Here is a 14,693-nt window from a genome sequence, read left to right on the forward strand (position 1 = left end):
TGGTACAGAAGAACCTCTGGGTTCTGGCCACATCCCCTCCTGGCTACTGCAAAAATTAACTCTGTTCTGGCTGGAACCAGGACAGGGGTGACTGTGATCCCCTAGCTCTGTGTGTCTGTGTGTGTGTGTGTGTGTTTAGGTCTTAGCACCTGTGTGGGTTGATGTTTCTCATGCAGAAGAGCATTTTTTGGGTGTTGATCTGGTTTAGCTACCTCACGGTGCAAGCTGGGTGCTGTCGTCATTTGGTTTCATATTGGGGATGGGGTGGGGAGTTTGTGGTGTAAGACTTTGTTTTTCTTTTTCCTCTTAATTATTGTTATTGCTATGGTTTTGACACTTGAATTCATCCTGGGGACAAGTGGCCTCACTCCCACCTTGCTGCATGTCTGAGCCACCCCCTGTGTTCCCCTCCCTGCCTCCTCCTGGGCAGAGCAGCAGGGCTGGAGTCCCCTGCACTGCCAGCTCCCACCTTTGCAGTGGGATCCCCCAGCAACACCGAGATTTTGCTCCCATTTCCAGTGGGATGCACAGTCTGAGGATCTGTGGTGTTGCTGTTGGTTATTTGGCTGATTGGCAGCCTGGATGTGGCTCCCATCTTGTCCTGTGGAAGGGTGGAAAGGGGACTGAAAGGCTCAGCTCAGCCCCCTTTGCTCTCCCAGATACTCTCTGTGGATGTGATGGATTTCTCCACTGGGAAATGTCTGTGCAAAGCACATTGCTGGAATGGGCTGGCTCTAGCAGCACTTCCCAGAGCCTGCTGCAGCTGCAGGGCAGCAGGGACTCGGTGCTGTGAAAGCCTCTGGGAGAAGCTGGTTCTGGTGTGTGATGTTTGATTTTTCACTCCCAACAAACGTAGATTCAGTCCCAGGCACTGAACAGAAGCAAGAGCAGCCCTGGAGCCCCCAGCTCACCCTGCCTGAGGCTGCCCTGGCCCAGGGACGCTGGGGAGCTCTGAGCCACACGGTCAGTTTGGGGTGCAGGTCCTCCCAAACAGTAAAGCACAAGGTCCCCATGGGTCTGGCAGGGGTGGCCCCTTGGACTCTGCCCTTCAGAGCTCAGATGGGACCACGGGCTGGGACAGCCGAGGAGGAGGAGGAGCACTGGGATGAAGGCTCTCTACTGTGGGTGAGCTGTTCCATCCCTTTGCACTGTGGTGGCTGCTCCCTGGAGCTCAGGGGCACGGCTGAAATCCCCTCTGGTGGTCTCAGAGCCCCTCTGAGAGCCCCTCCAGGGCGAGGACGCTTTGGAGCTGCCTTTGTACCACGCACCTCATTTTTCCTTGCCCTTGGGCGCCTTGATTTGTGACAAGGGTGTGATCATACCTGCAATCTTTCCTCAACTTGCCGGGTTATGCTTTTTCCCCCAGGGCCTAATTCTTGCTCTGGGGGTCTCCTCACCCCCAGCACTCAGGGGCCAGCTCCAGCCTCTGCAGAGAGTGCAGGGCTGCCCCATAGCAGAGCTTTGCACAACTGGGGTGAACAAGAGTCAGGAGCCTAAAAGCACTGGATCCTCAAAGCACTGTGAGCCCTCCTGAGCAGTGTCCCCTCCCTGTCACCTACAGCTCTGATGCCGCAGGATGGGCTGGCCAGCTGCAAGGAATGGCAGCTCTGGGGTCCCATCCTGTCCCCCCCAGGTGCATTGTTCCTCCCCACCTCTGAGCACAGCTGCTTTGGGGTCTCAGTTGCTGCCTCCTGCCTTGGTGCTGCAAATCCAGTGCCTGCTTCCCACGGTGCTCCCCCAGTGCCCCACACCTTCCCCTGCCCCACACTGGAGAGAATCCAGGTACGATCCCTGCCAAGCACAGGGCTCCAGCTTGCTTTCCACAGGCTCCCTGGAGCTTCACTGTCTCCTGCAGGCTGCATGTCCTTCAGAGCCCCCCCTCACCCTTCTGGGAAGGGCTGAGGACCCCCAGCCCCTCCAGGTGCTGCGTGGTGCTCCAGCTGTAACTGGGACAGAGGCCCAGCTCCCAGTACAGCCCTGCACCTTCCTCCTGCCCCAGGGCTTGTCCCTCATCCATCACAGCTCTGCCCTGGTTCCTACCAATTGCTCCTCCTGGCCTGGGACCCCCAGGTCCAGCCCCACAAGGCTGGGGCAGCTGCAGCACTGTGTCACCTGCTCCGTCACTCCTTTCCGCACAAGGAGCACAATAGCAGATGCCTTTTCACACTCGGAGCTTTATCCAGAGGCCAGCTGCTCTGAAGGCTGGTGTTGTCTCTGTGGGGGTTGTGCAGCCCAGCCCAGGTCTGGGTTTGTCAGAGCACGAGGTGTGTGTGTGTGTGTTTTATACCTTGCTGTGTTCCTGTAAATAGTGTAAGTTATTGTGGTCTCCTGCTGTACGTTTTTCAATGGCTGTGTTTGTTTCTTGCCTTTTTGTCTTTGCAAATAAAATGTTCTTGACATGAAGGGACAGAGCACAGAGGTGGCTTTGAGGAGGGGAAGGGCACAGCCAGGAGCCTCCCATCCCCTCCTGTCCCTGTGTGTGTGGCCCAGGGGCTGGGGGATGGATGGGGAGAGGGAACTGTGGCTGCAGCCCTTCTGGCTGATGGAGTGGAAAGTGTTCCTCCCCATGACAGGATTACATGTGGTGGCCCTTAAAGGTCCCTTCCACCCCAAACCATTCTGTGATTCTATAATCCTGTTGGCTGGGAGAAGATTGCACAAGAGGAAACACTCTCAGGTTGTTCCAAGGGAGGTTGAGGTCAGGTGTTGGGGGAAATTTCTGCACCAAAAGGGTGATCAGACCTTGGCACAGACTGTCCAGGGCAGCGGTGGAGTCACCATCCCTGGGAGTGTTTAAAAGTGTGGCTGTGGCACTTGGGGACATGGTTTCATGGTGAACATGGTAGTGCTGGGGTTGGACTCGATGATCTTGGCTTTCCCAAACAAACATTTCCATGATTCTGAGGTGACCTGGCTCCCTGTAGGCAGCAGGTCCTCAGCCACACGGGCAGAGCTGATCTTCGTGGGGGAAGGTTCAGGGGCTGAGGTGGAGGAAGGTTCAGGGGCTGAGGAGGAGGAAGGTTCAGGGGCTGAGGTGGAGGAAGGTTCAGGGGCTGAGGAGGAGGAAGGTTCAGGGGCTGAGGTGGAGGAAGGTTCAGGGGCTGAGGAGGAGGAAGGTTCAGGGGGTGAGGTGGAGGAAGGTTCAGGAGCTGAGGTGGAGGAAGGTTCAGGGGCTGAGGTGGAGGAAGGTTCAGGGGGTGAGGAGGAGGAAGCCCGGCCTCAGCCCGGCTGGGCTGCCCCTCTCCTGGTGAGGAGGAGGAGGAAGGTGCAGCGCCAACCCCTGCAGGTGTCAGAGCATCCTGAGCCTGCAGCATCGCAACAATTCCCCCGGGGAGGGGAGGGGAGGGGAGGGGAGGGGAGGGGAGGGGAGGGGAGGGGAGGGGAGGGCAGTGGCGTGGGGCCGCCGGCAGGGGGCAGCGCTGGCTGCGGGACCGCGACTCCCGGAGCGCGGCGAGGGGGACACGGGGCGGGGGGAGATGCTGCGGGATCGGGGGAGGTGGTGGGGATGGGGGGAGATGCTGGGGGTGCCGGGTCCTGCGGGATGGGGGATGTCGGGGGATGTCGGGGTCCTGCGGGATGGGGGATGTCGGGCAGGTGCCGGGTCCTGCGGGATTGGGGGGATGTCGGGGTCCTGCGGGATGGGGGGATGTCGGGGGATATCTGGGTCCTGCGGGATGGGGGATGTCGGGGTCCTGCGGGATGGGGGATGTCGGGGGATGTCGGGGTCCTGCGGGATGGGGGATGTCGGGGGATATCGGGGTCCTGCGGGATGGGGGATGTCGGGCAGGTGCCGGGTCCTGTGGGATGGGGGATGTCGGGCAGGTGCCGGGTCCTGCGGGATTGGGGGGATGTCGGGGTCCTGTGGGATGGGGGGATGTCGGGCAGGTGCCGGGTCCTGCCGGTGGGAGGTTTTTGGGGAGATGCAGGGAGGAGGGGCTGGCAGGGCTTTGCCGGGGAGCGCTGTTGCGGTGGGGCACGCCCGACACGGTGTCAGTGGTGCCTGCTGAGCCCCCAGGTGAGCGATGCTGCAGCCCAAAGCCGCTGGGCGGGGTGAGGAGAGGGACAGCGAGCTGGACCTGCGACCCCTCAGTTCCTGTGGCTCCCATTTTCCCTTTTCCAGCCAGCCAGCACTGGTTGAACTGGTCAGATGGAGCAGAGCAGTGGGAGCTGCCGGCTGTGCCCACATCGACCCCCGGACGGTCCCTCCACACAGCCCCTGCCCCCAGAGCCCACAGCCCGGCTTCCAAACACTGCAGAGCTGATCCTGGGCAATGCCAGGCCAGCTCGGAGGTTCTCTGGGGGCTGGCAGCACCCATGGGTGTCCCATGGCGTCACCCTCAGCCTGTGACATGGCTGTCATTGGTGCCAGCCTCCCCACCACGGTGCTGCCAGGGAGGTGGCAGCCTTGGGGCACAGATGTGGGGCTGTCATGGGCACAACCCCCCCTTGGCAGGGCAGGTGACACCACAGCATCCTGTGCCACCTGGTGCCTCAGTCATTCGTGGCACCACAGACACTTTATCGTGCCAGTCATCATGTCACCATGCCACCCTCCTGGCCACCTCTTTCTTGCTGCAGCAAGGTGCCAAGCCTGGGCTGGCAGCACCCTGTGCCCAAAGGTGCAGAGCTAGCAGCAAGGGGACAGCAGGGACACAGCCCTGGGAGCTGCCAGCTCTGGTGATGAGATGCTGACAGCCCTGTGCCACCCATCCTCAGGCTTGAGGAGGAGTTGCCCTGAGCCCATCAGGGCTGTGGCTGCTGCAGGGCAGAGGAGGGTCCCATGGGCACCATCCTGCACCTTGCTGTGCCCCATGGCTTTAGGGAGGCCATGGGGACACCTGAGGAGAGGCTTATGCCCTCCCAAGCTCCCAGCACAGTGTTTCAGCATCTCTGGGGAGTGTTGGCCATGGTGGTCTCCCCAGGGCCCACTACAGGGCCCAGGTTGTGGCACACGAGTGGACAAAGGGGCAGGAAGGGCATTCCTGCAGGCAGGAACGCTGGAGGGAACCCACAGGGGGTTGGGGAGGATAGCTCAGAGCCACTGGCCTCCTGATTCCCAAGCCCAAGGGGCAGGAAGGGGCAGGCTGAGTCACAGGAGGGCCTGGAGGGCTCCCGTGGTGCCAAGCCCACACTGGAGGCTGAGGGTGTCACCCACCGTGGTGGCATTGCCTGGCCACATGGCCTGGCTGTGGTGCCTCCCTGAGGACAGTCTGCAGGGAAGGGAGGCCTGGAAAGGGGGTGCTCAGGGTGGTCTGTGCCAGACAGCCCTGCCAGGCAGCCACCAGACCCCCCTGGCATGAGAAGAGCTGTGGGTGGGTGGGCTGTGCGTGGCTCGGGCAGGAGATTCCCAAATGCCACATGGCCACCTCATCAGCCCTTGGCTGGGGGCCCAGGGCATGGAGCAATGCTGGCACGTCCCACTCTGCTCCAGGGACACCTGCAGTGTGGAAAATCCAGGGGCAGCTTTCCAACAGCCCAGTGGGCAGCCGGGTCCCCGGGCACGGGGCTCTGTCCCTGGCTGGGTGCATGGCCAGGCTCTGTGGCTGCTTTCCCTGGTGGCCCAGGCTCGCCCTGCGGCGGTGACAGACGGGGCTGCTCCCTGCCATGGGGATGTCCCTGTGGGATGCTGTGTCCAGGAAACAGAAGGGCCTGGCAGCACCCAGCACTCGTGACTGAGCTGTGGAGGAATGAAGCTGGGGTGGGTGATCAGCTGCTGGGACACGGCTCCTCCTGGCTGGCACACTGGCCCTGCCTGCCCCAGGGCCTGGGGATGTGACACGAGGGACAGGACACGAGCCACCCTGCCCTTGCTGCTCCGTGTGCCAAGCTGGAGTATCCACGTTTGCAGCAGTCTGTCACCACGGTGTCACAGGAGATGGTTTGCTGCCAGCTTTGAAAGTGATGAGGATCCTGAAGGGACAAGGAGGCAGCTGTGTGATGCCAAGGTCTGCTCTGCTCCCAGGTGCCCAGGTGCACGTGGCATGGACACGGCTGGCTCGGCAAAGAACCAGAACCAGGCAGAGGGGTGCCCCAGCTTTGGCTGGGACTGGCCTGGGGCTCCCTTGCCAGCACAGGGCTAAAACCAGCAGGAATTAAACCTCAAAAGGGCCCCAGGTCCCCCTGCCCGAGGCCAGAGGGGCAAGAGCAAAGGTACTTCCCCACATGCATCCCACAGCCCTGCCTTATCCCTGGTGGGTGTGTGTGTGCCTGCCATGGCTCTGCAGCCCGGCCCAGACCTCCCCCAGGCAGAAATGGACCCGTTCTGACAGAGCAGCAGCTCTCAGCTGCTCTATCCCCACAAAGATATCCCCACCTGTCCCCACCTGTCCCCACCTGTCCCCACCTGAGTCCTGCTCCCAGCACAGGCCCTGTCCCCAGCGTTTGTCCTGCTCGGTCACTGAGACCCTCTGGGAGACCTGTGCCATCCAAACCCGTGTTCCAGGCATGGCCAGGGCACCCACACCTGTACCAGGCATGGCCAGGGCACCCACACCTGTACCAGGGCTGGCCAGGGCACCCACACCTGCTCCAGGGCTGGCCAGGGCACCCACACCTGTACCAGGGCTGGCCAGGGCACCCACACCTGTACCAGGGCTGGCCAGGGCACCCACACCTGCTCCAGGCATGGCCAGGGCACCCACACCTGTACCAGGGCTGGCCAGGGCACCCACACCTGCTCCAGGACTGGCCAGGGCACCCACACCTGTAGCGGGCATGGCCAGGGCACCCACACCTGTACCAGGGCTGGCCAGGGCACCCACACCTGTACCAGGCATGGCCAGGGCACCCACACCTGTACCAGGGCTGGCCAGGGCACCCACACCTGTACCAGGCATGGCCAGGGCACCCACACCTGCTCCAGGGCTGGCCAGGGCACACACACCTGTACCAGGCATGGCCAGGGCACCCACACCTGCTCCAGGCATGGCCAGGGCACCCACACCTGTACCGGGCATGGCCAGGGCACCCACACCTGCTCCAGGCATGGCCAGGGCACCCACACCTGCTCCAGGGCTGGCCAGGGCACTCACACCTGCACCAGGGCTGGCCAGGGCACCCACACCTGTACCAGGGCTGGTCAGGGCACCCACACCTGTACCGGGCATGGCCAGGGCACCCACACCTGTACCAGGGCTGACCAGGGCACCCACACCTGCTCCAGGCATGGCCAGGGCACCCACACCTGCTCTAGACATGGCCAGGGCACCCACACCTGCTCCAGGCATGGCCAGGGCACCCACATCTGCACCAGGGCTGGCCAGGGCACCCACACCTGTACCAGGGCTGGCCAGGGCACCCACACCTGTACCGGGCATGGCCAGGGCACCCACACCTGCTCCAGGGCTGGCCAGGGCACCCACACCTGTACCAGGCATGGCCAGGGCACCCACACCTGCTCCAGGCATGGCCAGGGCACCCACACCTGTACCGGGTATGGCCAGGGCACCCACACCTGCTCCAGGGCTGACCAGGGCACCCACACCTGTACCAGGGCTGGCCAGGGCACCCACACCTGTACCAGGCATGGCCAGGGCACCCACACCTGCTCCAGGGCTGACCAGGGCACCCACACCTGTACCAGGGCTGGCCAGGGCACCCACACCTGCTCCAGGGCTGACCAGGGCACCCACACCTGTACCAGGGCTGGCCAGGGCACCCACACCTGTACCAGGCATGGCCAGGGCACCCACACCTGCTCTAGACATGGCCAGGGCACCCACACCTGCTCCAGGCATGGCCAGGGCACCCACACCTGTACCGGGCATGACCAGGGCACCCACACCTGTACTGGGCATGGCCAGGGCACCCACACCTGTACCAGGGCTGGCCAGGGCACCCACACCTGTACCGGGCATGGCCAGGGCACCCACACCTGTACAGGGCATGGCCAGGGCACCCACACCTGTACCAGGCATGGCCAGGGCACCCACACCTGCTCCAGGGCTGACCAGGGCACCCACACCTGTACCAGGGCTGGCCAGGGCACCCACACCTGTACCGGGCATGGCCAGGGCACCCACACCTGTACCAGGCATGGCCAGGGCACCCACACCTGCTCCAGGGCTGGGCTGCCCACCTGGCCAGGCGCTGCCCTGGGCAATGTCCTGCCTCTGTCACCACAGGCAAACCCCTGTAGGGATCTGTGGTCCCCAGGGCCCACCCCGACCCCACGGGTGTTTTTGGCTGCAGAAGCCGCTGCTGTGAGCAAACAAACACGAGCCTGGCGTGAAAAGAGCCCGTGGAGGCAGTGTGGGTGAAACTCTGGGCAGCGGTGGGGCACTGCTCTGGCAATGATTAAACTGGCCAGCCCAGATTTCCCGGCAAGGCAGCGCAGGGCTGGGACCCGGTGCTTCATATTATGCAAATCACCTGGATCTGGGAGCATGAACGTTTGGGGCTGGAATTCCCCTGGGGCTGCCAGATTGTTTCACCGCCCAAGCTATAAAAGCCGAGGCACGGGCAGGGCTTGCCCATCGGCACCAGCCTCCCGGGGCCCATGAGCAGTGGCTAGTGGCCAGCCGGGCTCCGTCTCCCCTCGCTCCTCTCTGGATTATTCGCCGTTCCAGGAATTGCCACCACAGAAGGTACCAAAGGTTTTTTTTTTTTTTGCCGAGGCCTGTTGATGTCCCTGAGGCCAGGACAGCCGCTTTGCTCTCCTCCCCTCACGCCTTGGCTCTCAGCGGGGGATGCTCTTTGGCCTTTCCTCGCTCCACGTTTGCTCTGCCGGCCCTTTGGGGGCCAGCAGCTCCCCTGCAGCCCCCAGGCTTTGTAAAGAGGACAGCACGAGTTGGCTTTTTGTGAGGGCCGGGCAGGCTGCAGTGATTGGGATGTGCTTGGTGCGATGGTTGAGAGGATTGGAGCTGCTGGCACGGCCCAGGAGTGGCCAAAGCCCCCACAGAGGGGCTGTGTGTCACCTGTCCCTGCTGGGCACCTGCTCACTGTCACCTCTTGCTGGCTGCCAGCAGGGTGAGGCCAGGCTGCTGGGGACAGGGCTCTTCCCAAGCTGAGGGACGCCACGTCCCCGGCTGGCTCCAGCTCAGCCTCCCTCTCTGCTGGCCCCTGAGGAGCTGGTGAGTCAGGCCCCAGCCCCAGCCAGCAGGTGCTGGGTGCGTATTTCTGCACAAGTGACCTGAGAGGTGACGATGGGTGGAGGGAGGGACAGCCTGACCTCACCCAGCCTGACTCTGGGGTGCTGCAGGTGTGGGCCTGCCTCCCTGTGCCTCCCTCGGGGTCCCTGTGCCTCCCTCGGGGTCCCTGTGCCTCCCTCGGGGTCCCTCGGGGTCCCTGTGCCTCCCTCGGGGTCCCTGTGCCTCCCTCGGGGTCCCTGTGCCTCCCTCGGGGTCCCTCTGCCTCCCTTGGGGTCCCTCTGGGTCCCTCTGCCTCCACGGGGCCGGGGCTCACTGTCGTCTCTCGGCACAGAGCTCCATGGCAGGATCTTGTGAGATCAGCAACATCTTCTCCAACTACATCAGCGCCATGTACCAGCCAGATGAGGTGCAGCCAAGCCTGGACATGCTGGGACACCTTGGGGATGACAGCAACCTGGGGCTTAGCCTCCCTGCCAGCCAGCCCCCAGCGCAGAACACAGGTAGGACCGGGGGAGTGGCAGTGGTGGCACCGGGGAGCTGGGACATGGGACACTTGTGAGCCCGTGCCACCGGCTGGGAACAGCACTGAGAGGTCCTCGTCCCACTGGGACAGGTCAGCAGCTTGCACCGTGCCTCAGTTTCCCCAGGGAAAAGCCAAAAGGCCGTGGGAGGGCACCCTGGGTGGCACAAGGTATGGCTGCTGGCAGCACATCTGGTTTGTACAGGAGATGGGGGAATCACTGTCCTCCTCCCATGGAGCAGCAGAGGGGACAGGCTGCCAGGGCTCACCAGGAGCACGCTGGAAGGACAGTCCTGGTGATGGGGGACCATCATGTGATGGTGCTCAGGGAGGCATGAGAATCACACCAGCAGAGCTGGGTGGATCGCTCCACAGGCACAAACAGGACAAATGGCACCGAAACTGAGCGTGGGGTCATTGCTGCCTGCAGGGCAGGGCACTAAGGACACTTTAGTCCCGTAGCTCTTCAAGTGCAGGGCCAGCTGTGTCCTGCAGGATCGCCACTGGACCAGACCAGGGCTCCTGTGGCCAGTGGGAGCCCACACAAGGCACACGATGCTGGCACCCTGCTCTGAGCTCGCTCTCCATCCCTTGCAGACAAGCCAGAGTGGTTCAGTGAGCTCCCCTACTCCTGGAGCAAGGTGCAGGTGCTGGAGTGGATCAGCTACCACGTGGAGAAGAACAAGTACGACGCCAGCTCCATCGACTTCTCCTGCTGCAACATGGATGGGCACACGCTCTGCCACTGCAGCAGGGACCAGATGCGCCACATCTTTGGGCCCCTGGGGGATGAGCTCTACGACCGCCTGCACGAGATCAGTGAGTGTAGCAAGGTCTCCTTCATCTGCAGGCCTGGCAGCTTGAAGAATGAGTTTGAGAGCCCTCCACTAGCCCAGGACCCCCTGCAGCTGCCTGGGAGGGTGTGGGGGCACAGAGCAGGGTCCAAGCATGGCTGGGCTCAGCTGCCAGTGTGCACTATTCCCCTTCATATGGAACAGGCATTGCTAATCTCAGTCCTTCACCTCTGTAGCCTCTGATGAGCTGAACTGGATCATTGATTTGCTGGAAAAAGAGGATGCCACTTCCCAGACCTTCCTGAACTCCAGCCACCTGGGTAAGAGGGGGGTCCTGGTCAAGTCTTTTCCCCAGGGATCACATACTGATGGCAGCAAGGCTAACCCCTTCTTCCCTTCTCTGCTCCTTCCAGAGCTGGGAAATCCCTGTGCCAAGGACTCCCTGGAGGACTTAAAACCCACAAACCCTTTCACAGACTTCACCTGCTTGCCGGGTGCCTTGTCCCCAGGCAGCTCTGATGTCTCAGGTCAGTGTTTTGGCAAGGGTGGCTTTGGGTCTTGCAGCAGTCTGGAGGTGGAGGAAGCGGTGGGAACCAGGGGGAAAAGCCTTCAGACTCTCAGTGGTCTGAGCCCTGATCCTTTGCCTCTCAGGGCCTGTGATGTCCCACAGCCCCAACTCTCAGGACTCCGGTGGAAGCGACCTCGACCTCGACCCTGCAGAATCAAAGCTCTTCCCTGATGGTGAGCTGTTTGCTTCCAGCCAGGAGCTGGGAGGGGAGGGCTGGCTCCTGGGCAGTTCTGCACTTCCTACCTGGCAGTGATTTAGGGACAGCACCTGAACACCCATCCTCACATGGAGGAGGAGAGAAAGGCCTCCCTGAGTGCTCTGTTTCTCCCCACTGAGCAGGGTGATGGGCAGGGCTGGGATAGCTGGCAGTGGTGATCCTGGTGGGAAGGGGTGGGTGGTGGCAGATGGGTGAAGAATGCAGCCAGGGATCTTGGGCACAGAAATCAGTGTTTGGTGTTGATCCCAGGTGGTGATGATACTGGGAACACCAGGAATGCAAGGAAGCAGTAGGGCCTGGGGAATGAGCAGCATGCTGCAGTGCTGGGGATGAGGGTGGAATGAAGCTGGAGGGAACGGAGTGACCTTGCTCTCAGGGATATTTCCCTGGTACCTGGGCCTGAAAAGAGGGTGCTTCTGGTCCCCAGGAGGACAGGGAGGGGGCTTCAGCCCAGCATGTGCTGCCCAGCCTGACGTGTGCCCCTCTCTGTCTGCACAGACCACTTCTCAGGCAGCAAAAAAGGGGACAGCAAACATGGCAAGAGGAAACGGGGACGGCCCCGAAAACTGAGCAAGGAGAGCAGAGACTGCCTGGAGAACCGGAAGAGCAAGCACTGTAAGTGAACCCTTCAGCCCAGAGCCTGCACTGCCTCCCTCTCTTGGCTTCATGGGGAATGATGGGAGGAAGGGCCTTGGCAGGGGAGTTTAGGGTAATCCAAAGGTGCGAGGACCTGCAGGAGCATCCCCCCTTTACAGCTCAATCTCCTCTTTCAGCCCCGAGAGGTACCCACCTGTGGGAGTTCATCAGGGACATCCTGATCCACCCTGAGCTGAACAAGGGGCTGATGAAGTGGGAGGACAGGCAGGAGGGCGTCTTCAAGTTCCTGCGCTCGGAAGCGGTGGCTCAGCTCTGGGGCCAGAAGAAGAAAAACAGCAGCATGACCTACGAGAAGCTGAGCAGAGCCATGCGGTAAGAGCCCTGTCCTGTCCTGGGGGGGACCTGCTCCACTGGGCTCAGCCTCCAGCAGCTCCTCAATGCCTGGGGTTGCATCCAGAGCCCTGATTCCACCTCTGTCTCCCGCAGATATTACTACAAACGAGAGATCTTGGAGAGAGTCGATGGACGGCGCCTGGTGTACAAGTTTGGGAAGAACTCCAGCGGCTGGAAGGAAGAGGAGGTGCTCAACAGGAACAAGGAGCTGTAGGAGTCCTGGATGAGCCAGGGTCTGATAAGCCCCTCAGGGCCAGCCCTGAGCTGGGCTCCTTGACAGGAAACTTTGCCTGCAGCTGGATCTGGAAGCTGCTGCCCCATGCAGCGTGTGGAATTGTGACCCTCGCGTGGGCACGCTCGTGTGTGCGGGTGCCTGCCAGCACCGAGGTGTTCAGAGCCAATAGTTTGGCTCCAGTAGGTTATTCCAAACTGTGACTGCCCTTGCTGGATTCGTACCTCCAGTTGGAGCCGTGGGGACTGTGGCTGTTTCAGAGCCTGAACGGATGAAATGGGGAAGAGAAGTTCAAGCCCCACTGTGAGAGCCCAGCAGGTCTCCTGCTGTCAGCCACCTCCTGCCTGGGCAGAGGAGCAGCACATCTGTGTCACCTGTGACTGAACAGAGCTTGTCCCAGCTGTGGGGCCTTCCTTCTCACTGCTTGCACCGTGCTGAAGGTGCCCCCTGTCCTGCTCACTGCATCTGGGTAGGGTGAGACCCACTTTGTGTAGCAGCTTCTCAGTGTGGCACCTGCTGAGAGAAGATGGGAACATTGTGGAGCTTCACCCGGCCCCAGAAAGCCCTCAGTGAGTGAGAAGAGGACGTGGGACAGCAGGGCCATGCTGCATTTCCAGCCCAGGCTGTGGCTAGAGACAGGCCTTTTCCCTAAAAGTAGCTTCTAATTTATGTAAGACCCCAAAAAACCAGAGAGTGAATGCACAGATCTATTTTTTCATGAGTAAGATGTTCCTGTGTGAGAGTGTGTGCTGTGGGGCACACAGGTGTGTGGTGGCAGGTGCTGATGCTCAGCTGGACTGAAGTGATGTCACAGGGCACAGACTGGTGCTGTGCCAGCCACAGAAGGGGATGCCAACCCAGCCAGGCACCCACCAGGTGCATGTGGTTTCCTCCTTTTCGAGTGTGAATATAAGATAAATAAATTGTTGGTTTGTTGGGTTTTTGTACCTACCTGTAATCTTCCTCATTTTTCTTAAACACAGGGTGAGGACCAGGCTTGTGTCACTTGGGATGTCCCACGGCAGGAACCTCATCTGCCACCATGTCCTGCCTGGCCATCCTGGCACAGTCACAGGACAGGCTCAAAGCCACCCATGGAGGGGCATCTCACCCCACTCCCACACCCTGGCCCTTCTGAGAACCCTCTGGAATTCTGGCCTTTCCTGGAGCGCTGGCTCCAAGCCAGAGTTCACCAGCTGCAGGCTGAGGGGCAGCAAAGCCCTGGGTGATCTGGGGAAGGGAATCTCTCAACAGCCTCCCCATTAATACCCAGTCCCAGCCCGTGGGAGGACCTTCAGCCTCTCTCTGGCCAGGGAGACATGAAGGGGGTGCTGAGCAGCAGCACAGGCACTGCAGTACAATTAATGCTTGCTCATCTTCCAGCCTGGCTGTTTTCTGGCCTCTTCCAAGAGCGGGGTGGCACAAGGATCACATTTCAGTGATCACACCTGGCAGTGTGAGCAGCCCAAACACATCATGTTCCCCTTCTTGCCCAATGCCATCTTTGCCTCCCCCATCCAGCCCAGCTGTGAGGAGGCTGGGAGGTCGTCTCAGGGGTGCTGAGATGATCTCTCTGACTCCCAGGATCTGTTTTGGGGTGGCAAGAAGGAATTCAGGGTGCTGGAGGCCAAGCAGACTCGTTGATACATTTCTGCCATGAAGGTGGCAAGCAGCAGTGGCTCTGGGCTGGCACACCCTGCATTTCACAGTGAGTCTCTCTGAACACTGCTGGGCACCAGAGGATCCTGGTGCTGCCCTGACCTTCTGCTGGTGCCCAGCACCTGCTGGATGGGGGCACACTGCTCAGTTCCTGCTCATCCCCAAAGAGAAAAGCTCTGGGACTTGTCCTCTGAGCTTGGAGCTGGAGCAGGTCTGGGATGCCCAGGCAAAAGCTGTGCCACATCCTTCTGAATGGCTTCAGCCACTGCTTGGAGGGACTAAGGAAAGAAGCCAGGCTACCAGCAGGAGGATGAGGAGAGGTTTTGCCGCCTGGACAGTAAATGTGCTTTGCAAAGCCTGAGATGCATTTTTGGCAGGGGGATCCAGCCATTTATCACAGAATCCTAGAACAGTTTGGGTTGGTAGGGGACACACAGCTCATCTCATCCCACATCCTGCCATGGGCAGGGACACTTTTCACTAGCCCAGGTTGCTGCAAGCCCTGTCCAGCCTGGCCTTGAACACTTCCAGGGAAGGGGCAGCCACAGCTGAGCTGAGCAACCTGTGCCAGGGTCTCACCACACCCATAGGGAAGAATTTTTTCCTAATATCTAATCTAAATCT

General features: G+C 61.1%; 1 protein-coding gene across 1 annotated transcript; it reads left to right on the plus strand.

Moving 5' to 3' along the window:
- The first annotated feature begins 8,430 nt into the window (after positions 1–8,430).
- On the plus strand, positions 8,431–13,356 carry ELF3 (E74 like ETS transcription factor 3). Its single transcript, XM_058855806.1, has 9 exons — positions 8,431–8,585; positions 9,421–9,589; positions 10,207–10,428; positions 10,640–10,723; positions 10,817–10,930; positions 11,055–11,144; positions 11,687–11,803; positions 11,962–12,157; positions 12,272–13,356. The coding sequence occupies exons 2-9, from the start codon at positions 9,427–9,429 to the stop codon at positions 12,390–12,392; spliced, it is 1,107 nt and encodes a 368-aa protein (XP_058711789.1). The 5' UTR covers positions 8,431–8,585; positions 9,421–9,426; the 3' UTR covers positions 12,393–13,356.
- The last annotated feature ends 1,337 nt before the right edge of the window (positions 13,357–14,693 follow it).

The sequence above is a fragment of the Poecile atricapillus genome, chromosome 23 (genome assembly GCF_030490865.1).
Source record: "Poecile atricapillus isolate bPoeAtr1 chromosome 23, bPoeAtr1.hap1, whole genome shotgun sequence".
NCBI lineage: Eukaryota > Metazoa > Chordata > Aves > Passeriformes > Paridae > Poecile > Poecile atricapillus.

Bases quoted from the DNA above. Each gene is read 5' to 3' on its own strand.
- ELF3 (XM_058855806.1), top strand. From the start codon at position 9,427: ATGGCAGGATCTTGTGAGATCAGCAACATCTTCTCCAACTACATCAGC. The intron at 11,804-11,961 runs GTAAGTGAACCC...CTCCTCTTTCAG, and splicing joins GAACCGGAAGAGCAAGCACT to CCCCGAGAGGTACCCACCTG. The intron at 12,158-12,271 runs GTAAGAGCCCTG...TGTCTCCCGCAG, and splicing joins AAGCTGAGCAGAGCCATGCG to ATATTACTACAAACGAGAGA.